Genomic DNA, 25,663 nt, shown 5'->3' with positions numbered 1-25,663 from the left:
TGCAACTAATCAGAATACGGATGCCAAAAATCCCGCGAAATTTCTCGCGTGGGTAAACAGAAGTAGGAAGGTTGTTTGCAGTTCAGTTCAGTGCGTGCCTTAGGTAACTTTTGTGAGTGTGTTAAATCAGGTACAATATATTTTTCTTTTCGTAGTATATACTTCAAAGATACTTGTTGTTATTTCTTGTAAACTTATGTGTTGAGGGCTTGCTTAGTTGGAATTCTGGATTGCTATCGTTACCAGTAGCTTGGTTCACGCGGGAAGGGTGCCTATTTAGTTAACTTTTGTGATTGAACTGGGCGTAGGACGTAACTGTTTTCACATTGAGTATAATTTTTAAACGATCATATGATTTATTTAAGGGTTAGGTGTGTGTCATAATGGATGACTGAAAGAATTAACTCAGCCATAATTATTCGACCTATAAAAACAAATCTACTTTTACTGTATGACCAAGTGCCAGGTCGCACATATGCCTCTAACGTAGTACCGACAGTATGGTGATATATCCGTTTGTTAAGTCTATCGCACGTCTAATGGGGTAGCTATGAGTATGGCAGGATGGAACAAAGATGGAATGACGATTGGTAGGAAAACTGAAGAACTCGGAAAAACGCGTGCTGTAGTGCCACTTCGTCTATCATGAATTGAGTTCACCCAGACTCTGTTCGTATGCCTGTTAGAGAAGTGGCTATTCTGAATGAGGTGTTTTAGTTTTTCTGAATACTTCCAGATAAATTAGGATATGTATACCATATACATAGCAATAACCTCTTCATTTTAAATCCCATCCAACTCACCATCATCACATCCCATTCTGTTCTTATTATTTCCTGCAGTTTATACATTTATTTAAATCTGTGAATCAGTGTTGGCAATAGCAGAACAGCAAAATCACCTTCATGTTCTGGGAACAACTTCATGAGACAATGAACATGTACACGCTCACAATATTAGGCATGCACTTATTATTTTTAACACAAACCACTGTAAGCAGCCTGTGGGTCCTACTTAAATTCATTAGTCTCAACAAAACTATAATGGTATGCCACATTACCAGGTTTCAGACAAGATGAATACCCCACCTCCAGAACAGCAGAACCGTCGCACCACCAGGAGTGCTCTTGCAGAAATACCCACACGGCTTGGCATGCTCAGTGTATCAGATAATGGCCGCCTGCCATCTGTTACAGCTATAGGTAATGTCAAAATATTGTGGTGTGTTTCATGCAGTAACAATACTTATACAGTTTTATTAAAAGGTTAGTACATACACAAAAATTTATGTTTGAATAAAATCTGTTGAGTTATTTAAATTGTTTAGTTTTTCTCATTATACAAATTAAACTTCTTATATTATTGGGTAATTATTAAATATTGCAAATATTCATTAAAATTGATTTAATAAGTATGCTGTTTTGGTATTATATTGTACCAAGTGTTGATATTCATACTACAACATGTTCCACATCCCTGGGTTGTGCTATGGAATGGAGTAAATTACCAGACATTCTGCTCTTCATAATTATTGGATTGATTATATGAAGAATGGTGAGGTGGACAGAGCATGTGGCACTGGTAAAATAAAATATGCATACAAAATTTTGATTGGGAAGCCTTATAGTAAAACCTAGGTATAGTGAAGAGGATAATACTGACATGTACCTTAGAGAAGTAGGTTGTGTGTACAGTAGCAGTTCTTTGTGAGAATGGTAATGACCATTCTGCATAATTTAAAAGCAAGGAATTTCTTGACCAGCTGAATACTGTGAACTGCTCATTAGTAATTACTGAACATTTGCATATTTTTAAGCATAATATAAACTTGTTTTAAAAAAATAATATTTTAGGTCTGCTTTTGTTTGTTACAGGAATTTCACCACTAGTTTCATAATACTGCTAGCCATTTATATCGGGAAAGATGCATGTATGTCACAAATTGGAGAAACATGGAATGCATGCAACTTTTTTTGTTGTGCCATCATGGAATACAGAGACTTCGAATGAAAATATCAGAGAGGCAAATGTTAGCATTTTGGATAGGGCCATTATAATAATTTCAATCCATGTTCATATATCCATATTTCAGTGCCAAATTCCAATGTTGGAGGGCTGTGGAATGTGAGCTTGAACCTGCCATCATCATATATAAGCCCATCACCATCACCAGATGAGATGGTGATACAGCAGCGTGGGCGTCGTCATGTGCCTGCCACATGGAGCCCTGATATAGAACAGAACAAACAGAATGGAGTGTCAACCCGTGATCGCACACCTGTTAAAGCCAGTCCTGTGAAGAGCACAATTGTACTGCGAAGCACTCCTCGTAAACGATTGCTTCTCACTGACCCAAAAGAACTCTTTCCAACACCTGAGAAGTGCCGCAAGGTAAGGATCTTCAAAACAGGGATGATCGTAGATCTAATAAAATCTAGTTAGATTTAGAAGAAAAAGAGAGAAATTAAAAAAGGCATCATTGTACATAAATTAATGAGCTTTAATGTTCTGGCTTTCATATAAGCAAGCTCAGAAAGTGTATTCTGGACCAGAATACACATAATATCCTCATGTGTTCTTTGCAATGTGTATTTAGAAGTATTAAATCCACCTTGTTCAGTTGTTTCCACTTTTGCCACCAGATTGCATCACCTCAGTATCTACTTCGTGAAATTCCTCATCCATCCTTTTGTTATCACCACTCATTATATTTGAAAGTATAATTTTAAGGTTGTGCAGAGTAGCACAACCTCGACATCAAATTTCATCCAAATTTGTCTAATGGTTCTCAAGCTGAATCGAGTGGATGGATAGACAATTACACACGACCAGCCCATAATGCATTCTCACTATGCAGCTGTACGGTCAGGATCTCAGTTTGATGAATTCCAGAAAAGAAAATGGCTGTTTGCCTTAAATGGAAAGCTGGATTGTAAAAGATGTACCAGTAATAAATATGTTTCCATTTTAAAAGGTTTCTGTACAGTAGGTGTGAATAGTGCTTCTCAGTGGGCTAATTTCATCTTACAGAGAAAAAAAGAAAATTGAGTTCTGATCACTTTGAAAAAAGTAGAACACAAATCACATTCGAGCCACAAACATTTTAGAAACAACTAAGATACGTTACTAAACATTAATGCAGAATTGATGGCAGTCTTCTGGTGTGATGCTGTGTTCTGTTGCTACCCACTTACAAGATCATGCAGCATTGTAACCCAGACCACCAACACCATCTTCACTGTCACGAGGACCTCATATTTTAAATTAATGCAGAGGGTAAAGTGAAGGCATTAAACCATTGTTATGTGTTTAGGACGGTCTGTTATATTGAGAAAATAAAATCCTATTCTGACTACTTGCAAAAGAAGTTGAATCTTGATGGTGTAATTCTGCTTGTTGATACTGTAGAATATGATCACACATCAAGATAATTTATTTGGAAAATAACACCAAATCCAAGATGGCCATATTTGTTAAAATGTAATACTCACTGTTGATACACTGGCAATGAGCAATAATGATTGCAAATGGGATTTTAGCATTATGAATTATATTCTAACATATAAGCAATGTTTTGTAACCTCTCATGTAGCAAATCTTTTTGTTGGTTGCATAATCAAATGAGAGCACAGCTTGAAGGAAGAAGGAATGAGATTACACTTACTATTTAGAGGTGTGGAAGTGTTCATGATTTTTTAATAAATTGCCCTTTGATTAAATACTGTTTTTGGAATTGAAATAAAATTCTTGTGTGTGAAATTTATATATTTTAAAATTCAGCTAAGCCACATTTGTTTGCTAAATGGATACAATTTTAATCCAACACATCACAAATATCATAATGTTCATTATTAAAAGATAGCATATCAGTCGTTCATACTTCTGCCACTGGTGCTAGTATCTAATTAATCTCATTGTTCTTCATTTAAATCCTCTCAAATATTACATGAATAGTACAAACTAAGAAGATTCTTGTTTTGTTAATTTCTTTTTCTATTATTACAGGGAACAGCATCTCATTCTGTTATTATGCCCATTGATTATGAAGACAGTTTTCATTGTTCCATGACCTGACTAGTTTTCTTCTGTATTTATACACATAGATGTCACCGAACTCTAAGAAGTGTCGTACTGAAAAGCCATCATCACATTCCTCCAATCCCCTACAGGCTGCACTGAAAGGCTTGTCTCAGGACCAGCTGATTGACATAATCCAACAACTTGTGGACAAGCACCCAGGCTTTGGAGAAGTAAGTGTGTTTGTTGCTGTAATTTCAAGTTATTCTTGTAATTCAATAAGTACGATAGTCACTTTGTTTTGGCAGGAAATCAAGGAAAGTCTGCCTGCACCAGATATCCGACCACTAGAGGAGCGACTGAGTTACCTCAAGAAGAACATCTTCAAGTCGCTGCCAAACTCAAGACTCACTTCCAAGACAGACTCACCTGCATACAGCAGGGCTGCCACACATGTCCTGGCCTTCAAGGTAGTGTGACGGACTGTAGACACACTTAAAATGTGAACTTGCCTCAACCATCTGTGTTTGAGATTTTCTTTCTGCTGAGCAACACAGCATGGGAATAAATTGTTTTTACCCACCTACGAGGCAAAACTTGTTCCCAGTGGCAAATTTGGAGGAAGAATAATTGTAGTACAGGTAACCCTCGATTTATGCCAGGGATGTGTTCCTGGACGAACCGGCGTAATCGGAATCGGCATAAATTGGAACGATTTTATAACAAATCAATGGGAAGTCAATGACATGCGTTCCCAGCACCCAAACATTGACGAGTGATATAATGACATTACATTTAAAACTCTGAAATAACGTAAATAAAATAAAGGGAATTTAAAAAATATATTTTATACACTTACAATCGGTGATGGCATGATGAAGCAGCGTTAGTTCTCTGACGAAGTCCCTGGTTGAGGATCGTCGTGTTTTTTTAAAGAGGGCATGTAGTGTGGACTGTCGTGATTTCTTCTTTCTTTCTTTCTTTCTTTCAAAATTTCATGATAAGGCCTCATGGATGCCATAACGCTCCTCTTTGCTGTAGCACTCCGCTCCCAGTCGTGGTCTATCTCGCAGAGCTCATCAGTGAGTTTTTCTATGTCTGAGAGGATGCGCTGGAGATCTCTTGTCTTAATTTCTCGTAGAGGAAGTTCTTCCTCTCTTTCCTCCTCTTCCTTTATGCACAGTTGTGTGGCCAATTCTTCTACATCTTCATTGGAAAGAGGCTGCCCATGGCTTTCCAAAAGTTCTGTTATATCTTCATCTGTCACTTCGTTCAAGCCCACTTCTTGCGCTAGTCTTCTTATGTCATCTATGACATTCTCCACTGGTTGGAATCCTGCGAAGAAAACAAATTCTGGCAGAAGTTTGCCCCACACTCCATTCAAACAATTCACTGATATTTCCTCCCAGGCTGCGTTGATGTTATTAATGCCCTTCAAAATGTCGAATGAGCGCCAATAATCCTTTACGGTTTTGTCTGAACTTTCCAAAACTCTCAGCATTTCTTCGAAGGTGTTGCGGAGATAATAGGCTTTAAAGGTCGCTATTACACCTTGGTTCATTGGTTGCAAAACTGAAGTGGTGTTAGGAGGCAGGAAAACGACGTTGACATCCAGAGGAGTTCTGACTTCTGCTAGGTTTATCGGATGGCTAGGGGCATTGTCCAAGAGAAGAAGGGCCTTGGTTGGCAAGTCATTCTCATGACAAAAACGGAGCACAATTGGGCAAAAATAGTTGATGTACCAATCCAAGAAGAATTGTTGTGTCACCCAAGCCTTTCTATTTGACTTCCAGTAGACTGGCAACATGGCTTTGTTGAGGCCTTTGAAAGAGCGAGGTGTCTCTGAATGGTACACCAACATTGGCTTTAATTTTAAAGTGCCAGAGGCATTGGCACCCAACAAAAGCGTTACCCTGTCTTTTGCAGCCTTGAAACCTGATGCAGACTGCTCTTCACGGGCGATGAAAGTTCGTGAAGGCAGTTTCTTCCAATACAGGCCTGTCTCATCAACATTAAAAATGAGATCAGGAGGATAATCACCCTTCTCCACAATGGCCTGAAACTCTGCAGGATACGCTGCTTCTGCACTTAATGCTTCGCCACTTATTTTCACACTGTGACTTTTGGTGCGGGATTTGAATCGCATAAACCAGCCCTTGCTTCCTAAGAATGTCTCTTTACTATCCTCTTTTATCTTAAGTTCCTCAAAAATTGACTTCGCCTTATCCATGATAGCAATTTGAGTCAAGGGAATGTTTTTTTGATTCATGTCATCCACCCATAGTGACAGTAATTTCTCCATTCTTTCTAAAAGTTTACTTCTGCTATAACTCACTTGCGTTGCACTTACTCTCGTAGCCTGTTGCATTGACTGTTTTATTTTATCTGAATTTTTCATTATGGTAGTCACAGTGGAAGGAGGCAACTTCATACTTCTGCACACATTAGGACGGCTATCACCACCTTCTATTCTACGAATTACGTCCATCTTATCTCCTAATGTAATAGACCTACGCAACTTTTTAGCAACACATTCACTTCTCTTACCAGACATGGTGGCTCTTCTACAATTTATAAATATAAGACAGTTGCTACTGCAGAATAGTGGTCGAACATCAACACAAACACGTTTAGCTCACAGTTTTCAGCACATTCAATGCGTGAACAAAAAGCAAACTGAGCGCGTTTTATCTGGCCTTTACGTCTCACCCTCCTTCCACTCCTTTCCATTCCAGACACCCAGATGGGAAAACCCTCTTGAGGGGCGAGTGGAAAGGGAACCAAAAACACTTACTGCAACATGTCTGTCTTTGCCGTTGAAATGAACGGTATGTAACAGCTGCACCTACAAATTACTGCTGGTCACAAGAAAACAAACTCCAGCAAAATATTTTCTTAGTATTCAAGTTTAAGATTACCTTTTATTGCCATTGCGATTCATTGTTCATTCAGATTCCCAAGTATGAAGAAATCTCTTCTTATATTCGGGTAATTACAGTATTTTTATTCTTTGGCATTCTTCCATCACAGTACATTGGGTCCACACATTTCTTTGTCACACAACTGTATCTTTTTAGTATACCTGAAAACCACAATTTAAGATTGACATCATATTCAGTTGCGGACATGAATCTGCATAGCAAGAATTCCTTTTGCGTCAAATGGAAACAAGAACAAAGTGCTATGGCAATTAAAAACTGTCTTTGTGATTAAAAACACTGTATTTCATTCTCTGCACATACTCCACAGATTTCAGTGGAATTTGGTACGGTTTTAATTTGGCAGATTTTATTTTGGACCATATTGGTCCACATTAACTCCTGCTCATTGTTCAAATTGAACATAAAATCGTTCAGAAACAATTGATTACAAAAATGTATGCATCATGTAAAATAGGTATCTTTTGTTTGAAATAATTTTTTATAAACGTATTTAATTAAGTACAGGTAGCCCTCGATTTACGCCGGGGATGCGTTTCCGGACGAAAAGGCGTAAACGGAATCGGCGTAAATTTAAACTCTTTTATAATGTAAATCAATGGGAAGTCAATGAAGTGCGTTCCCAGCACCCAAACATTGACGAGTAATATAATGGCATTACATTTAAAGCTCTGAAATAACGTAAATAAAATAAAGGGAATTTAAAAAATATATTTTATACACTTACAATCGGCAATTCGTTGGTCCCCGCGAATGACTGCGATTATTTCATGTGACTGGTGTGTACAGTCATCACCGCTGTTATGCGATAGTTACGTTCGTGTAAGACGCCGACCTATAGAAAATCGCGTAGTAAAAATAACCCCGGGACCTCCGCAGAGATTAAATTAGTCCTTTGAAAGTTTAAAGCGTCAGGAATGAAACTGCATAAGAGCAAACTCGCATATGCAAAAGTTTGCATTTCACAAACAGCTTTTACCAATTCATCGATCTCATTGGAGCAAATTCGCGTTAACGAAACATACGTAATTGCAGAGATGACTGTATTTATAATTTTTATTCAAAATCTGCGACGTAAAAATTACGATTTAATATAAGAATCAGTACGAGAAACATTGTAAAACGATATAAATAGTAAAAAAAATTCGTTTTTTGACTTTCTGGTTTCAAAATCGGCGTTATTCTGAATCGGCGCAAATTGGACCGGCGCAAATCGAGGGCTAACTGTATACTATAGTTCGCGACTGTATTCTTGAGAAGTGGGGTGAAGGAGGAAAGATAGTGTCTTCCTTTAACGCTTTGGACTTCCTGCATTCCTTGCAAGTCTCAAGATTACAGTCGCGAACAGTAGAGGGAAACAGATACGTTTGCGTCCACTTCTGCTTAGCTTACTTATCAGCAAATCATGTGAATGATACAAAATTGATTGTGTGCATTCCAGACTGGAGGTTTATACATACTGTTATTGTCATGTTGGCAGAAATGTGTGCTAGAACAGGGGCGCCTACTAGTGGAGAGTCAGCACTGGGGCAGTGTCCTGGAGTATGTCTTCTTGGCATGGACATATGTACGTGCCACTCCTCTGTGGGACAACCCTCCACATAATGCAGCACGACGGCAGTGCTTCAAAAGCCTTGCAGCCCAATGCATGACTGCACTCAAGAAGGGAATATGGAGCACTGAACAATGTGATAGTTTCCAGGAGAAGTGAGTATTTCTGTGGTTCGAGGCTCAACTGGTTCACCTACTTTCCGAGGTCCATTTTTGGGATGTTCGTAATGAAACTTTCCAAAAATACACCTGTTAATTTTGCCATGTCTTTCTGTCTGTCCACATGTAACATTTCAACAAACCACTGAATGGATTTTTATGAAATTAGATACTGGGGAGTTTCACTTTCCTTTCTTTCCCACATCCCAGTTATGGTTAAAATAGGACAATAATAATGGACATCTTACTTGAAGATCTGTGTGTGTCTGTGGTGTAACCTGTTAAATATTTATCAAAGTAAAAATATGTAGAGCAGTAGTCCCCAACCTTTTTGTGCCTACGGGCACATTTGAGAGTTAATGAGATCGTGGCGGGCACCAACCAATTAACAAAGCCAAATTTTCTTTTCTCTGGACAAATAAGTTATGGACACCAAATAATACGCAAAACAACATGACGTTTAATGATACAAGAAACCATGCAATCAAAAATACGTAGTTTTATAAGTACAATGATTATTATTCAAGTGGGAAGTTAGCGTGATGTTTGGCGCTGCATTTCATCGGCCAGTTTTTCAAATTTGGGAGTGTAGGATGATGTTGCTGCTCGCAAACAATCGTCAAGATGGATGTCGGTAAGTAGAGATCTGCGCTTTGATTTTATAATGTTCATGGTTTAACGGCCTTCATTATTCAGCATAACCTCTTTACGTAACAACGCGGGTGCCGCTGGGGACCACTGATGTACAGCATACTCATATCAGTTTTTTGGACTCTTTCAATTATAATTATGCTTCCTCAACACCGTCATCAGTAACATTTTGGGACGAAATGTAGAGCTTAATTGTTCTGTATATTACAGGTTAGAGAGGTGCGCCCCTGACAGTGAGGATATCCAGGCCTGCATTAAGCAGTTAAGTGTGCTCCGTAAGAAGTTATGAGTGAGGTGCTCTTCGTCTTTTAATCTTGCTGAAAGATTATTTTTTTACATGTAGAGTCTGATTTTGTGAGCATGATGTATTATTTGAGTATTTATGTTTGTGTGAACTGTGTTTTAATGCAAGTTTTATCATGATGACTCCTGTATGATGTGTTACATTTTGTAAGAAAACTGACCATTAAATAAAGTAATGTTTTACTGGGATGCAACTTCTGTTTTAATTAAGAAGTGTCCATAATTGACAACTTGTATAATCATTTGTAGTTGGCACAGATAAGTTGCTTTATATTAAGACTATGAATTCAAAAATGCTGAAGGTAACAAATATCAGATATTAGAAGTTTCTGTATGTAGTATAACTAATGTTCATCATCAGTTTCATTTTCTGTTTCCCTCTGACCTTTCACATACGTATATTCTTAACATTGTTGAGTGATGATAGCGTACAGTTATTCTTCACAAGATAAAACCACTTTTTAATATACAGGGTTAGTCAGAAGTATGTTTACAAACTTCGTGTGTGTGTTCCAGGATCAAAAATAAGAAAAAATGTTCCTATGAACATGGGGTCGCAAATGTTTCATTTTCGAAATAATAGCCAAAAATAATTTTCAATGTATGTCGTTATATCCAAATATAAGGACAGGGATGTTTCTTTATAAAATGCTCAAAGGTTGATCCTCCATTCTCCACACATGCCCGAGCATGACGCACACAAGACTGACGTATTCATTCGTACACACCAGGGTTTCCTCGAATCATCTGACATGCTTTCTGCACACATTCCCATAGGTCGTCATCATTGTTTATGGGTGTTGCATAAACAACAGACTTCAAGTGACCCCACAGATAAAAGTCCAATGGAGTCAGGTCCGGTGACCTCGGTGGCCATGCTACTGGGCCACCACGCCCAATCCATCGCTGAGGGAACTGTTCATCGAGATGATATCTGTGCTGGGGCTCCATTCTGCATAAACCACATTTGTCTTCTTGTATTCAGTGGTACATCTTCAAGGAGATGTGGGAAGTGTCTTCTTAAAAATTGCTTATATGAAGGTACTCTTAGACGTGATGGAAGCATGTGTGGACCAATAAGCATGTCGCCAACAATTTCTGCCCAAATGTTAACTGAAAATCTTTGCTAGAAGCTGGATTCACTTTGATACAAAGTCAATTCATTGAAACTTATTTTTGGCTATTATTTCGAAAATGAAACATTTAAAACCCCATGTTCATAGGAACATTTTTTCTTATTTTTGATCCTGGAACACGCACATGAAGTTTGTAAACATACTTCTGACTCATCCTTAATAGCATATGTGCAGTACAACAGATTTTTGTCTTGACAGGAAGCATTTTCATCCTGTTTCAATTCCTGGAGATGTTTACCAAGGTTTGTGAGAGCCTGTTTGCTCATTTTATAACTGGATTATCACCTTTTGCAATTTCTACATATCTTTAATTTCTTGTGCCAAATCGACATATTAATTTTTTCAGTGGTTTTTTTGAACAGTACTACTTAATGGAATTTCCTTATGAATCATGCATCTTTTTTTTCTTATTGTAAACCAATATATGTGGTTTCTTGCATGTAATGTTTTGGTCCAAGTATTGTTTATATTGTTTTCATAATGTAGTCAATGTGTTAGTATATCTTTACTTCATTTAGTAATTTACACTTTACTACAATCTCTTGATGTACTGTTAATTATTAATGTAACCGCCCACCACATTTATGAAGAGGATATAAAGTTATTTTTGCACACACAGTTGCCTCCGTTACTTTGACACAATAGTTGTCATTTTTATGCTGCATTCTACCTCCACTCATCTCCTCTCCAAAAGGAAAGATCAAATTCTGTGCCAAAAACTTTACGGCTCACTGATATGCATTACTTTGCATTGTTTATGCTGCAGTCTCCTCCAGCTTACCTATTATCATTCCAATGGGCTCATTGTCTCTGATATGAAACAATTTGTAAGTAGAGTCAGTTTCATGTGTAAAATGTGACTTCATCTCATGTACTTGTTTGTAGTTGGTTATAGGATCAGACACTATAAGGCAATTCTTTGTTGCTTACAATTGTAAACATAAAACAGATTATTTTCTTTTTTGGAAAGAACTTGTTACTAAATAAACATTCCGGCAATTTTATATTTGTCTAACATAACCTTAAATTTCGAAACACAAACAGGCCTACAACAATTTTTAAGATTAAACAGATATATACATTTATAAAGATACAGACAAGTAACACACAGATTAACGATGGATTACAAAACTGCCCCGAGAACACGTGTCAGTTCTCTACCCTCTTTCAAATCCAGAAAACGAGTCAACAAAAGCCGAGAAGACCGTGGCGCACTCTGACGGGAAAAACGTAAGGTTAAGAACAGGATGACACAACAGAAAGAAGAAAAGACTCAAAGAATCCCACGAGAAGTTTCAAAAATTCTAACACCTTCTCAAATGTATGTCCCGATAATACAAGTTGAAGAAATAAAATCCTCATAGCAATATGGTTGGGTAACTTCCTACACTGAAACACGCGCGTATCGACACGGCGTGTGTTTACCGACTATGAAAATATTTCCGAAGCCTGAAACTGATTAAGAAGACCGGCTTGTGAAACACGGACTTTGGAACAATCAGAGGTAATATGAACGATCAAAAGAACGGGACTTCCGGATGGAGTCTTCGGAACGCTTGATTTGATGGTTCTGAAACTCTTCCATTGCCGACATTAAGTAGGTAATGTCCACAGACAATTCGTCTTGCGAGGCGGTATTGGACTGGTCTAAAATTTTCCTGTCAACAAGGTTACGAGTCCTGTAAGTCAAATGGCGTACGCGTGTCATAATCCTGACATATTGATTAGGCGTGATGTCAGCCCAAACGTCTGCTACTACTTCTTGAATCTCGTTAAATTTATTACGTAAGGTTCGCAACTCACCCTGAGGTTCGTTAGAGTCCAAGGCCGAGGTATGAATCTCGCTGCCTGCCTCCCTTATCGTAATCTCGTATATCAGCTCATCCTTCATAAGGTAGTTCGGATTCGGAAAGGCTCGATCATTCATAACAATAAAAAACAGCAGACACGGATTAACAACAATTTCACAACAAACAGTTCAAAAGGAAAAAATGCAAGTACAATAACAGAATATCGTGAGTTAGATTGGATCACAAAACCACGCTCTCTGCTACAAGTTGAAACACACACAGGCCCACAACCCTTTTTATGATTATTTATTAACAACTTATAAATTAGAAAGATATATACATAGATACAAATAAGAACCACACAGATGAATGATGGATTACAAACCGGCCACAGGAACCCGTGTCGGTTCTCTGCTCCTTTCAAATCCAGGAGAAGACCCAACCCCGAAGCAACTTAAGTTGGAAGAAATGTAAGAGAATTCAAACATCCGGCCACTGTCTAGAAAAAGAGACTGAATCACACCGGCCCCTTTACAACATAGCAAAGCCGGAGAGGACCAGGGCGCACTCTGACGCGAGAATGGCATGGTTAAGAACAGGGTGGCACAAAGGAAACGTCACATTTTATTGTCATTGCTAGACTGAAGGTAAATAAACATTTAAACAGACCACCGATTTTATATACTGGTAAAAATATGTAACATCCATGTCCCTATATTAAGTGGTACTAATGTCACTCTGAACTCATAAATTGTTATAATTTGATTGAAGCAAATTAAAAAAGTATGGGCTTGGGGGTAGCCTGCAGTGGCACAATGTTTTTACCAAGTGTAATGAAAATCAATTTACTGGTTCAAAATTTAAAAGGGGAAACACAACATGGTGATCTCGTAAGACTTCTTTTTTTTATAAGAAAGCAAAGTAGGCTGAAAAGAGCATTCACTATCGAAGTACTTGTCACAGTGCCATATCAGTATCACTTAAAAGACCTATGAAAGGAAAAATGTAAGTGCCGCTGTTATGCAACAATTCATCACAGGAGTAAATAAAATATTTTAACCACATTATGTCTGCTAGTAGATCAAGGTTAAATGTGGAGTATCTATTCATTGTGTTGTCATTTCTAAGTCACTAATTGTTGTTACTAAGTTCACGAGTTTTTCTTTTTTTGGTGTTAAACTTAATTTCTCACTGTTATGGAAGTCAGTGAATGAAGGCTGTTTGAGAACAGGGTTCAGAAGAAAATAAGATGAAGTAACAGTACAGAAATATGATTTGCACATCATTCATACCATCTACAATAAATTTTGACATTTAGAACGCATCCAGTTCGATCTTACCCGAGGATAAGCTATTCTGTCCTGACGGTTTTCGACAATTTACTTACACAATTTTTTGGTGGAATTGAAAATTAAACATGGTTCGATTGTTTTCAAACTACATCACTAGCTAGTCTCCCTGGCGTTTCCACATAACCTCTACAGCAAATAACATCATAGTACACTCTAACAAAAGGATGTGTTACGCCGATAGCAGACAACTGCTAGAAACTCCCTGCGGATTGGGTCCACCATGCGTAGTGCGCGTGTGCGCCGAGCGGCCGACTGGACGATCTTTGGGACAGCAACCATTGTTACCGTCAGTTGATGGTGTGTTTCTTGCAATGTGGCAGGTACCATGAGTTCGAGTCCTTTGGATCTGCAAGGAGAGTTACAGGTACGGCTTTTTGTGGCGTACGATTAGAGTGCAAGACTTGGGAGAGGCCAGTCGAGCAGATATTGATCTGCACCTCTCTCTTCTTAAAGAGGCACTTCCAAAATACCGTACAAATAGTTATTTTCGTATTCAGAGATTCAAAGAAATCGAGCAAACGACGTTATTTTTCTAAATGAGATGCTTTAAGAAATTATATATAAGTTGTTGAGGGGCATTTCAGAGATTTTTTATCTTCTTAAAATTTTGATCAGAGTACCATCACAGTCTTATATTAATTTTATTCTGGATGTTGAACATTTCAGTTTCCTGTATACAGCTAACGTGTTGAATTTTATGGCCCCGAACAGAAACAATTCTTGATTCAATTTTGAAACTAAATTTATAGCCGATTACATGTCGACGTGCCTGTGCATTTAATGTTATTTTAGCGGTGTGGAAGGTTCGTCTTTAGAGACGGGATATGTAATGTGGGTTGCATGAGCAGCACTGCGAACTTGGCCAGCACAGCAAATATTGATTTGTTTTTGTCATTCGCTTCTTCAATAAGGAAATTAATAACGCCTCGTAGCTCACGGCACGCATGGTAGAGCAGAAACTGCAGAATTACGTATGACGCATTCTCCACGAGGTCAGCTGACAGTACAGCGTGTTTATTTTTGCTGCAGGGTGAAAATGTAACGCTTGTAGGGCGAAGGTCTCTTAAATTACACTCCACGTTAGCGATTGAGGCATGTGGTACATATCGTTACATCATCCCTACAGACAGTGAAGACTGTATGTCTGTGACCTTACATGAAGGACATGATATTCTTTAACATTGTTAGGTTCGTTTAGGTCACATTTCACATGTGATGGGATGTCATGAGGGTCATTTTATGTTGGCCAATCTGTATCCAAATCAACAGTTCAGGATGATAAAAAGATTTTGTATGGCCACAATCACTAAACGAGGTTTGTTAACTAATTATCCATAGATGAAATAAAACAAAAAAATTACGATGTTGGATAGTTTTATCCAATTAGTTATGTAATTGACATGTTCTATTAGATATTTCCAAAATTGATATCAACATGAAGTCATGTGAACAGGAGTGTTCAAGATCACTGTGCTAGTCTCGTTAACACTCAATTTCCAAAATTTTCACATTCCCTATCTTGTAATTTGACTAACACTTTATGAACAATAACAGAACTTTCAATTTAATGATAGCTGATGAACTGTTATAGCTGGATATGTAATATTTCATATGATGGTGATACCTTTAAATATTTTACAAATTATATATGAATTTTTTGTACAAGTTGATAGAAGAAACAAAAACCAACCTGGACTTGGTCAGGTACAACCCACCATATGTACTTTTCAATTTAGAACTAGTAATTTTGGACTTAACTAGAAGGGAAAAACATTATTGCTGTCAGCAAAAGATTCCACATTAATTAAAATACAGAACCATTAAAATGTATGTGTAAATGGCTAAACACCTGCTCTTTTGGAAACTGAAAATTCATTCATAGCTGTATTTACAAATTTAATTGTAACACCAAATCTTAAATTAGTTAAATCCATTTCACACTAACTAGCTCCATAATGCCATATTTCTTGTGAAGTTTTTAGATGCTTTGCTGATCAAGAAAATGTTTATTACTCACTTATAGCTTATTTAGTGGCACAATCAGCTCAGGATATAGAACCATCTTTTACAGAACCCAGTCACTGTTTCTGACTATTCTGAATAGCAGATGCATCAAACAAATACCAATCTATTTAGACTTTATAGTAAGGTTCATATAAACAAATCTTTATTTATCCTTATTATTTATTATATATATATTTATTATCCAATTATATCCTTAATTGAATTATATAACAAATTAGATAAATAAATACAAATTTTAATTTCCTTATGAGAAATAACAATTGAAATGGACCTGAACCAAGCAGCACAGGATGGGACATAGTGGCAGACCTTTGTGAATTTTAAGCATACTACAAAAGTAGGGAATATCTAAACCAGTTGATAATATAACATCTACCCAGAAAAGACCCTACACCATTTAAGTACTTCATTTAGTCAAACAAATTTGTGTTACCGTTTTCTCCCTCCAGCGGCCTGTGCAACAGACAGTATGTGGAGCAGTACTGCGGGATTCAAACTGGAAATGCCTCATCCTCACGCTGCTCATATATGGCTGTCTTGGTGCTATCACCTGGTGTCGGCTCACTGAGGTCAGCAAGGTCAGCACAGTGCATCCGTCCCTATGTTCGTCAGTCTGTCCGCCAGTATGTATATAGTCTGGTTGTTTGTAGCATGTGTAATGAGATTAGTCTAGAAGTTGGGTTTCTTTATGGAGATGTATTAACTACGCAGGCTATGTAATATTTTGGCATTTGCCTGGAAGTGAACCAGAGTCAGAATAGGCAAATCTCTGGATATGAATCAGACTGTATCAACATGTTTGTTCGCATGATTTTTCTCTGTATGAGGATACCATGTCGTGCCAAAGATGCTTTTGTGATATTTTGTGCAGCAGTATGCAGATGACTCTCTGGGACTGTCCAAGGGAAATTCATCATGGAATGTATTTTCACCTTCTTCATTTCTGCACGATTTTTTGACAGTCGGGTCTCCTTGACCATTATGTCTGCTTTCTTCTTACAGCGAAAGTAAGTGGCCGTGTTGTATCACTCAGCGAGTCATGCTTTGCACACAAAGATTACAAGAATTGCAATTCAGTAGTGTATATTGTTTTGCATTGTACCTGGTGTGTCATTGTATCTATGTATCATTGCATGGAACTGCATATCTGAGACTCCTCCTTCACAAAGGAGATTTGCATTGCATACAGAATTTTTTGACATGTGCGCTACGCCACAGGGAGTGAGAATGTATACACTCTAAACTAAAAGCATTCACCACTTGTCATTTCTGCTCTTCTGTTACTGCAGGTAAAGTGAGAATTGTTTTGTTAACGAAGGGTAGTGGTAACAATGGTGCATGAATAAAAGCGACCAACTGCACTCAATGCCGATGTTACTGATGAGTCGTGTTAGGCCATTTCAAATGTACATTGTTTACAGTAGCCCTAAAGACAACAGTCCTCTTCATTGCACCAGAGTTATTAACTTTCTTTTGTCCATTGTTGGTATAACTGTGCCTGAAGAGATTATTATAAGAATACTGTCTACTGCAGCAAACCACTATTCAAATTATATGTGAAAATTGATGACTGTCATTTTCTGCATGTCTGACAACGCACACTACAAATTATTTATTGATTGTAGGGTTTTCTGGCATATCACCATGTCAGAATGTTATAATTGCAAACAATTTGGAAGAACTTACTATCCCCTACTTCAGGTTGAAGATGAAGGATAGAGTGAATATGGACTGCAATGAAAACCTCATAGCTGATATAATATACTGAAATAAATTACTTATCACTGCCTTACATCCCTGGCTACTTCATACTGGGCCATACAGTGCAAAGCCAAAGTGAAAGCTCAGAATTCAGGTTTTGAAAGATTTTATATATAGTAATGAATATATCACAATTGAGCGTTTCAAACACTCTGCAGGTGATCATCAACTTCTCGGGCTACCCCATTACCAGCAAGGTGCAGATGTCACCATGTGACAAGGGCTATGTGTACATCCCAGTAGCATTCATGCTTATGCTGTATCTGGTGTACTTGGTGGAGTGCTGGCACTGCACTGCACGCGAGGAGCTCAGCAACAAGGTGCACATTACGAGCGTCATGGAGACAATAAGGCTCATGCGGGAGGCCCAGCCCATTGTCTGGTGGAAAGCGCTCTGCTACCACTATGTGCGCCGCAAACGACAGGTCGTGCATACGCAGAGAGGAAGTGAATCGTACACAACCACACAGGTGTATTATGAACGTGTGAACTCACATGCTGCAGGCACCTGTTTCCTGTTTGCTTACTGTGGTATGCGAGACATCTCACACGACCTGTCATTGGAGGGTGGACCCATCACTAAAATACGCTTCAGTAAGGGTGAGTGTTAATGTTGGCAGTTTTTCCAGTCTGAGTAGTAAATTTCGATATAATTTCCATTCTCTGTGGGTGATTCCTGGCATAATGCCTCCCTTAAGGGGCACTGTTTTCCCTCAGGTGAATGTTGGTAGTCTCTTATCTGAGGGTTGCGTGCTGACACAGTCTTCTCTCTAAGAGATGAGTGCTGCCAGTCTTTCCTCTGAGAGGTTAATATTGATATTGTCTCCTTTCTAAGAAGTGTATTCAGAGTACTTACAGCTCTAATTTCACTCAGGGTTTGCTTTTGCCAATGTGGAGGCTGCTGCTGAATTTGAAGACCAGCGAGCACACTTCTTTGCAGAACATGAGCGATATGACGACTACATGGAAATGAGAGAGGGACTGGACCTCATGGGAGTCTCAAATTTCAAGGAGCATGTTGTGGCATATGCAAACTTGCCATGGTACTCAAACCATGTGGTATTTTGGATCTGCAGTTTCCTGTTGCTTTCATGGCCAATCAGAATCATCTTGGAATATAACACTGCATATGTTCATTATCAGGTAACTTTGAACTCTTCTGATTACATACTGTTTTGTTGTTCATGATTAGCCTTAGAAATGTGCATTCTGATGAGGACTGGGATCTGTTTCTCTGCAGGCTGCACTCATGTGGTTTTCACTGTCAGAAAGCTGTTCCTTTTATGCACACATGAAAATATTCCATACTGGAACTGTGATTATGTTAATAATTTGCAGGCATGACAAATTTAATGTGCCAGCTATTCAGTAAATGAACATCTACTCCATATGGGTGTAAAGTTTTCTCTTCAGTATTGATTTGTTTAGGCGTAAGTGTTTATAATTGATCCATCCATCACTTTAGAAGTCTGTTTAATCCATTTTTCCTTTAAGTTTTCACTGTAATGGTTGTTTCATCTTCCATTCTTTGAATGTGATCAATCCAGTAGCTATCCTTTTTTGTACACATTTAGTTTGTTTATATTTATGAAGTCTTTAAGGAGCTACATGCACAAAAATCGACATAATTAAATTACCTACTTTACGGTTTGTGGGCCTTATTTTGTTAAAATGGTGATATTTTAAAAAGCTTAAACATATTGTTTAAAGAAAAGATTTATAGACACATTTTACCAAAGAAAATCCATTAATGTTATGTTTAGCACTTTAAAATATAAGGAAAATGTAAGCTGTTATGACGACTTAGCAAAAATAAAAATTCATCTCACCTAGTGAAACTTGCAAAGCTGCAATCTTTCCTTGCAGGATGATAATGAATTCTTCATTGCTGAGTTTGTTTCTGTAATATCTTGCCTTCAGTCACATACCAAAACAATCTTGTTCCTATATTTATGTGCTTAGTCACTGACTGAGTCATTAAGTTAATCACAGTTTTCAGTGTCACATGAATATGCCCTAAACGAAAGGCCACTGTGAATGAGATTTGCATTAATGCAGTTTTGTGTGATACAATGTGAAAAACTGACCTCAGAGACATAAGGAGCACGCTTTACAATGGTAAACTGATCCTCAGACTTTGCCTTTATAAGAACAAAGATACCTTCAACATTTGATAGGTCAGTGTTTTGAGTGTTGGAAGTCAAGCCTCATGATGCAAACTGCTTGTCATATTGGCCAGCCATAATTTAATATTGAAGGACTTGGAATGATATGCTGTGTAGCAAAAATATCTGTAGGATTTGAGGATTTCACAGCGGTGAGTCTGAAGATGGATGTCTTCTGGGTTGTTGAGCCATGTAGTCTGGTCGATGTTAACCAACGTTTCAGAGGTCATACTGCCTCCGTCATCAGGGCGATGAGTATGAAGATTTCTGTCTTCTGGGTTGTTGCGCCGTGTAGTCTGGTCGATGTTTACCAACGTTTCAGAGGTCATACTGCCTCCGTCATCAGGGCGATGAGTATGAAGATTTTTGTTTTCTGTGTTGTTGTGCTGTGTAGTCTGGTAGATGTCCACCAACGTTTCAGAGGTCATGCTGCCTCCATCATCGCCCTGATGAAATTTTTCCTTAATTCTTATATAACACATATGTTCATCCACCAAGATAAAATCTATAATTGAGTTCCTAAGTCTTTCATGAACCAGGAAACCTGTTCCAAACAAATTCCTGTCATTATATCCACTACAACATATGGTGCTGATCACTATCAAATGTATCATTCCCCTTCCACCTCATCTCTTGTAGAGCAGCGATACATATTTTATACCTTTTAAGTTCCTGCATTTGATTTTTTAGAGTACCTGGTCTAAATAAACTTCTTACGTTCCATGTTGCCAAATTCAAATCAAAGGCCTTGTTTTGTTTCCATTGCCGTTTCTAAGGAGCAGTCTGGCTTAATTCTTTGTTCCTCTGAACAGTAGTTTTTTGTGAGGCAGGGTTGTCAAACTCCAACCTGGAGGACCAGTCTCCTTATTTATATTCCCCAGAGACACGGTGGCCCAGTTATACCCCCAGGCACTGGGTACCCATTTTAGTCGCCTCTTACGACACGCATGGGCTACGGTGGGACTATTCTTATTCTCCGGTCACCACATGGAGAAGACCAGTTTATAGCAGGTCATTTTAGGACTGGCACATCCAAACACATCCTCACATTAGAGCTATACAGTCTGGTAGATACATAGTGATAAATCAAAATTCCCATTGTGTATTCTCTGCATACACTGCACACTGAGGCTGTTATTGCAGGTAACGAAGCTGTTTGGGGTAAACTATGCAACACCCAGCAGCACAGTCGTGCAGTTGTCCAATGGAAGTACAATGGACAGTTCAGAGTGGAGCCAGGCACTTGTGCCCAGCTATTCAGAGGCTGTACTGATGGATGCAGTTTCAAACAACAATAATACAGTGGTGGCAAGTGCCTCGCAACTTCTGTTCTATCCTGGACCACTTGCAGACCATGTGCCAGCTGATCCCTTCCCACCACCAGAGTATGAGGAGGCACTGAGGCTACCTGCTCTCACTCGCCTGAAGCGGTCACTCACAGATCGTGGTGAAGACATGTTTCGACGCAGCAGGGAGAGGCGATGCTCCAGTGGTGTAGTGGTGCGTGTCAACATGGAGACAAGCTTGTAGTGGCTTGTATAGCTCAAAATAATCATGGCAAGTGAAATTGCTTTCTGTTTCTATTTTACAACTGAATTATCACATTTTCTAAACAGTGACATATCAATTTGCTTTTCACAGCATGAGGGCTTAACACAACTAGAACTGCGACAATCAGTGGCTTTCTGTATTAGCTTCTCTCATATCTCACAAGAAAAACATATGGGGATTGCCCCTCCTACCTTGTATGAACAAAGTATAATACAAAATGTCTGTTCATCTCCATGACTCAACTCCAAAACCTTATGACATACGAAACTTGGTATAGATCATAATTAAATTGTCAGGTAACTTGTGGTTCATTGGAGTTTCTATTCTTTCTGAACTCAAATTAATTTTTTCATAAATTTAATGAAATATAATACCAAAATAGAATATCTTAAATAAAGAATACATCATGTTGAGTGTAGCATAGAGAAGACAGAGGACATACTTTGTAATCTTTAATGTGAAATACCTTTCCTCTTCCGGGAGACGCATATTCCTCATTTTACAAAATTTACCTTACTTCTAAAATATAAGAACTTACACCTCTCATTTATTTTTTCTGTTCTTTCTTTGTTTATCAATATAACCACATTTTGTTATATAAAGCTTAATGTCATTATATGAAGTCTTCCTGGTATTGTGTGTTTTCTATTGAGTCCAACCCTAACCACTAATTGCCTGTTCTGTTAAATCTACTTAACTCTTACACAGGTGGCCATGGCCAGCAGACGACCTTCTGATATAAATGCTAGCAGCAACTCCACTGATATTTTTCAAAATGTTTAATGTCGTCTTACTACTTTTTGTACTTTTAATCTATAAAATGTTCCACAATATATTAATTAAATCATTGTACATATGTTATGTGAAGAACTTCTTACAGATGGAACAAGATAGCATTTATTGTAGATTCAAATTTTTAAAATGGCTAAGCATACTGCAAAACTGCATATCCAGCACCTGTAACCAGTGAATTAAAAAATGGAGTACTTATGGGTATGAGTATAAATTCTGGGAGTTAATTGTAACAATTTGCAATCTTAAGTAATTAATCATAATACACACAAAATAAATCCCTTACTCCAAACTTCAAATAAGATTCTATATATGGGAAAAGAGCTTCTCCCATATTAAGACACCATTAATCAAGCAAAAGCAATAACAAAATTTAATTTAAATTATGTGTGTGGACAGTCACAGTGCTGGTTCCACAATAGGCAGCTTCCGATGTGGAGGATGAATGGCAGGCATGGTATCTGGGGGTTCCGGTAGATCTACATAACAAACAAACAAACAAACAGTGAGGTAATGCTTCAACTGATCTTACAACTCCTGGAATCTACACCATTATTCAAACTTGGGGTCAGCTGGTAGTCAGAATCTCACCTGAAATGATGGAGAGTTTTGTCAGGTCTTGTTCCAGTGTATCCTGAGATACAAGCAGCTGTGTCAGCTCATCCTCCAGACCATCCTCTGCTTCCAAGGGCTGCGCCAATGTTGCCTGGATCTCACGGTGCACATCCAGCACCTGCAAGTTGGTTCATGACTAAATGTTTCATGTGATTAAATAGCCTACCCACTGTGAAACACCTCTGTGTTTTACCATTAAACATACTCTACAGGAGATAAACAATTTTTTTTTCAGTATTCTGATCTTGTAAGCATTGGATTGTCAGTGCCCGCTAGCTCAAATCATCCTTGGTTCAGATCTTTATACGTACTATTAATTCCTTCCTCCTTTAGAATATTAACTGAAGTATGTTCTTTCATAAAGAATTGTAAAGAATACAAGCACTCTTTAATTGATTTATCTGCAAGGTCAACATCAGTTTTGATTGGTTTTCTAAAATTATAACTTTTTTTGCCAAGACACCAAAGGTATTCCATGAGCTGGCTTCGAGAATCTGCAATTAAATATAGTTTCTGAAAAATCTACATCTCTTCTAGAACATTGTCTCATTAAACATGCTTTGTTTCCAGCTAGGTAGAATGGGATATATGTCAGAATTTAGTATCTTCCTATCTAGGGAAACAGTTAAATCTTCAAAAGTGAATTCTTGTCCCAAAGATGAATCGCTGAAAAAACTGCTTTCATTCTCTCATCCATAAGCACCAAAACTGATCAGCAATTTTTATAGCTTCATCATGTAAAATAAGAGAATGATATGCCTTGTAATTGTAATATAATGAGTCAGCTAGTGGTGGACACCTATGACAGTAATTGCCATCAATATTCTGAATACAATCTGGCATATGGCATTTGTCAATAAATAAGTTAATAATGCTCATCCAGTCTTCAGTCAATCGGCACATATTCCTTGCACAATGTTCCTCCTCTGTATCTTGTATACTGCACAGTATGGTTGATCTACTAAAATAAAGCATGAAACTCAAAGATGTAAATGATTCTTCTGTAATGTTTGAGATACTGATGGAATTATTTAATAAACTACAAATAAATACACTGTGTTGCATCCAAAAGAAAATTAACTGAAGATGATGACTAGTATCATAGTTATTTCTTGCTTATTCAAATTTGCGGGAAGCTACCCGTCAGTTCCAGGTCCTATTCATCAGCACCAAAATCAGCAACATTTCATGATAATGTGTTATAAATCAATTGCAAAACTCAATATGTTTTGATTACAATTGTCTCATTTTGTAACTTAAGAACGTTATCAATATGTTAATATTCCAATTACCAACATTTATAAATAAAAACAATAGTATTTTATGTTGAAGATTTCTGTCTTCTGGGTTGTTGAGCTGTGTAGTCTGGTCCAAGCATACTGTGCTCTCCTGTGGAACTTATCATACCTACTAGTATAACAGTGAACAATTCCACTATGCCCACATGAACAGGCTCCAGCCTACCAGGCATAATTCACGTCTGTCCCAGAGCTTTCTGAAGTGACCACATAATAAACATGAATGAATGAACTCACCTCTTCCACTTGGACCATGATATCAGCTGCACTGTCTTCTGTCAGTCCAGATCCCTTCAAGGTTGATTTAAGAGCTGCCACCCCAAGCTTGTAGGCCTCCAGAACCTGCAACCAGACACCATTATAACCTTGCATGACCATAAAGTCACTTCTTGCAACCTCTGCACATTCTTCTATCTTACCTTGACATCAGACTTGGCTTCCTGTAGGCGGGTCAGTAACAAGTGGATGTTGTCGAGAGCAGAAGTTCGCTTGTCCGTACAGCTGTCCAGGACATGCTTCTTCCTCAGGCAGTTCCGAGCCTGAACATAATCAAATACAATGCTTGTGCAGTTTTACAAGACTACAATAAATATTGTATATCATTTCCAATAATTTTAAAACACTTTATTGTGTATAGTTTAAATATTAGAATTATATTTTGGAATGTATGTGTATTTAGCATTATTTTGATGGGTTATATGTGTTTATAGAACCAGTGTTCTTTGTTTTTATAAGGAAATATAGGTGATTATATCAATGTTTATGTTTATATTCTCCCTAATAACTACTGAACCAATTCACTGACTTTCATGAAATGTTATGATCAATATTCCAATTTATACTTTTCATTTCCTTGAAATCAATAATACTAGCATGACAGTTGAATCATTTATCAGTGCTCAGTTTACTCACATGGGGACCTTCAAGACCTGGACATTATGAGACACCTGTGGAGGGACGGAGAAAATATCTAGACATGGCACACCTAGTTCTTTGGTAGGAAGAATTTATGTACTGTGAATTTAAAAATTAACCTCATACTCCTATTCCCCTTGTCAGTACCACCTGACACATCAAAAGTTTCTTCAGGAATGCCTTGCCTTCAGCCACAACATTCATTTGTTGACTAGCATACAGGAGGAAAGGTCAATATTCTGGGAGGTCATAGTATCGGTCATTCTAAGCAAAAAAGTATATATGTATATGTGTCCTATTCTGAACGGTTTCTGAGATACAGCTATTTCACTGTACCGCTGTTGATAAGAAAGAGATATTACGTACTGTTTCTAATACCGGTATTTATTGTTCAAGTGACAAAGTTGGTACAGTTTACCTAGTATAACACATTTTCGAAAATTCCACCGTCAATATCAATGCACTTTGCAACTCGTGTGAGGACATGGCGTGTTGCTCACCTGAGTGCACCTTGATGTTGGTTTATGCGGGCAATAACATCCAATAGGGAAGGACAATATTGGGCGCCAAATCCAAACTACAGTACAGTGAAATAGCTCTATCTTGGAAACCGTTCGGAATAGGACACGTGTACATATAGACT

General features: G+C 37.9%; 4 protein-coding genes across 10 annotated transcripts in view; 2 read left to right on the top strand and 2 right to left on the bottom strand.

The window, feature by feature from the left end:
- LOC110837775 (ATP-binding cassette sub-family B member 10, mitochondrial) overlaps nt 1–8,551 on the bottom strand; it is a 33,973-nt gene extending 25,422 nt beyond the window's left edge. The window contains exons 1-3 of one of the 2 annotated variants that reach the window (XM_087353800.1): nt 8,417–8,551; nt 4,877–7,099; nt 3,745–4,266 (exon numbers count right to left, since the gene is read on the bottom strand). In XM_087353800.1, the coding sequence (XP_087209926.1) occupies nt 4,904–6,571 (1,668 nt within the window). In that variant the 5' untranslated portion in view covers nt 6,572–7,099; nt 8,417–8,551 and the 3' untranslated portion in view covers nt 3,745–4,266; nt 4,877–4,903. Of the gene's footprint in view, nt 1–3,744; nt 4,267–4,876; nt 7,100–8,416 lie in introns of those variants that run through there. The other variant, XM_022080277.2, reaches the window with a different exon arrangement.
- On the top strand, nt 36–9,809 carry LOC110837781 (uncharacterized). Of its 2 annotated transcripts, XM_022080303.2 has the most exons (7): nt 36–130; nt 1,064–1,202; nt 2,093–2,391; nt 4,104–4,250; nt 4,326–4,487; nt 8,437–8,663; nt 9,528–9,809. In XM_022080303.2, the coding sequence occupies exons 2-7, from the start codon at nt 1,076–1,078 to the stop codon at nt 9,604–9,606; spliced, it is 1,041 nt and encodes a 346-aa protein (XP_021935995.1). In that variant the 5' UTR covers nt 36–130; nt 1,064–1,075; the 3' UTR covers nt 9,607–9,809. The 2 variants fall into 2 exon arrangements, with proteins under 2 accessions (XP_021935995.1, XP_087209935.1); XM_087353809.1 differs by having other exon boundaries at nt 4,104–4,487.
- Nucleotides 9,810–14,133: 4,324 nt separating this feature from the next.
- On the top strand, nt 14,134–24,862 carry LOC110837776 (transmembrane protein 151B). 4 transcript variants are annotated; one of them, XM_087353805.1, is made up of 5 exons: nt 14,134–14,262; nt 16,373–16,492; nt 17,843–18,284; nt 18,559–18,827; nt 20,993–24,862. In XM_087353805.1, exons 1-5 carry the CDS (start codon nt 14,224–14,226, stop codon nt 21,377–21,379), a joined length of 1,257 nt encoding a protein of 418 aa, XP_087209931.1. In that variant the 5' UTR covers nt 14,134–14,223; the 3' UTR covers nt 21,380–24,862. The 4 variants fall into 4 exon arrangements, with proteins under 4 accessions (XP_087209931.1, XP_087209930.1, XP_021935977.1 ...); XM_087353804.1 differs by having other exon boundaries at nt 16,373–16,501; XM_022080285.2 differs by having other exon boundaries at nt 16,373–16,546.
- LOC110837777 (charged multivesicular body protein 7) overlaps nt 21,840–25,663 on the bottom strand; it is a 22,164-nt gene continuing 18,340 nt past the window's right edge. For both annotated transcript variants that reach the window (XM_022080291.2, XM_022080289.2), the window contains 4 exons: nt 24,525–24,644; nt 24,343–24,447; nt 22,784–22,925; nt 21,840–22,671 (listed from right to left, as the gene is read on the bottom strand). In XM_022080291.2, the coding sequence (XP_021935983.1) occupies nt 22,592–22,671; nt 22,784–22,925; nt 24,343–24,447; nt 24,525–24,644 (447 nt within the window). In that variant the 3' untranslated portion in view covers nt 21,840–22,591. The remainder of the gene's footprint in view (nt 22,672–22,783; nt 22,926–24,342; nt 24,448–24,524; nt 24,645–25,663) is intronic.

The sequence above is a fragment of the Zootermopsis nevadensis genome, unplaced genomic scaffold (genome assembly GCF_977971745.1).
Source record: "Zootermopsis nevadensis isolate Lab colony 2312 unplaced genomic scaffold, Znev_1.0 Znev_ptg000022l, whole genome shotgun sequence".
Classification (NCBI taxonomy): domain Eukaryota; kingdom Metazoa; phylum Arthropoda; class Insecta; order Blattodea; family Termopsidae; genus Zootermopsis; species Zootermopsis nevadensis.
Note: the sequence above shows the minus strand (reverse complement) of the source record. Positions and strands in the feature narration are given on the sequence as shown.

Bases quoted from the DNA above. Each gene is read 5' to 3' on its own strand.
- LOC110837781 (XM_087353809.1), top strand. From the start codon at position 1,076: ATGAATACCCCACCTCCAGAACAGCAGAACCGTCGCACCACCAGGAGT. The intron at 4,488-8,436 runs GTAGTGTGACGG...TCATGTTGGCAG, and splicing joins CACATGTCCTGGCCTTCAAG to AAATGTGTGCTAGAACAGGG. The intron at 8,664-9,527 runs GTGAGTATTTCT...TGTATATTACAG, and splicing joins TGTGATAGTTTCCAGGAGAA to GTTAGAGAGGTGCGCCCCTG.
- LOC110837776 (XM_022080285.2), top strand. From the start codon at position 14,224: ATGAGTTCGAGTCCTTTGGATCTGCAAGGAGAGTTACAG. The intron at 14,263-16,372 runs GTACGGCTTTTT...TTCTCCCTCCAG, and splicing joins ATCTGCAAGGAGAGTTACAG to CGGCCTGTGCAACAGACAGT. The intron at 18,828-20,992 runs GTAACTTTGAAC...CTGTTATTGCAG, and splicing joins CTGCATATGTTCATTATCAG to GTAACGAAGCTGTTTGGGGT.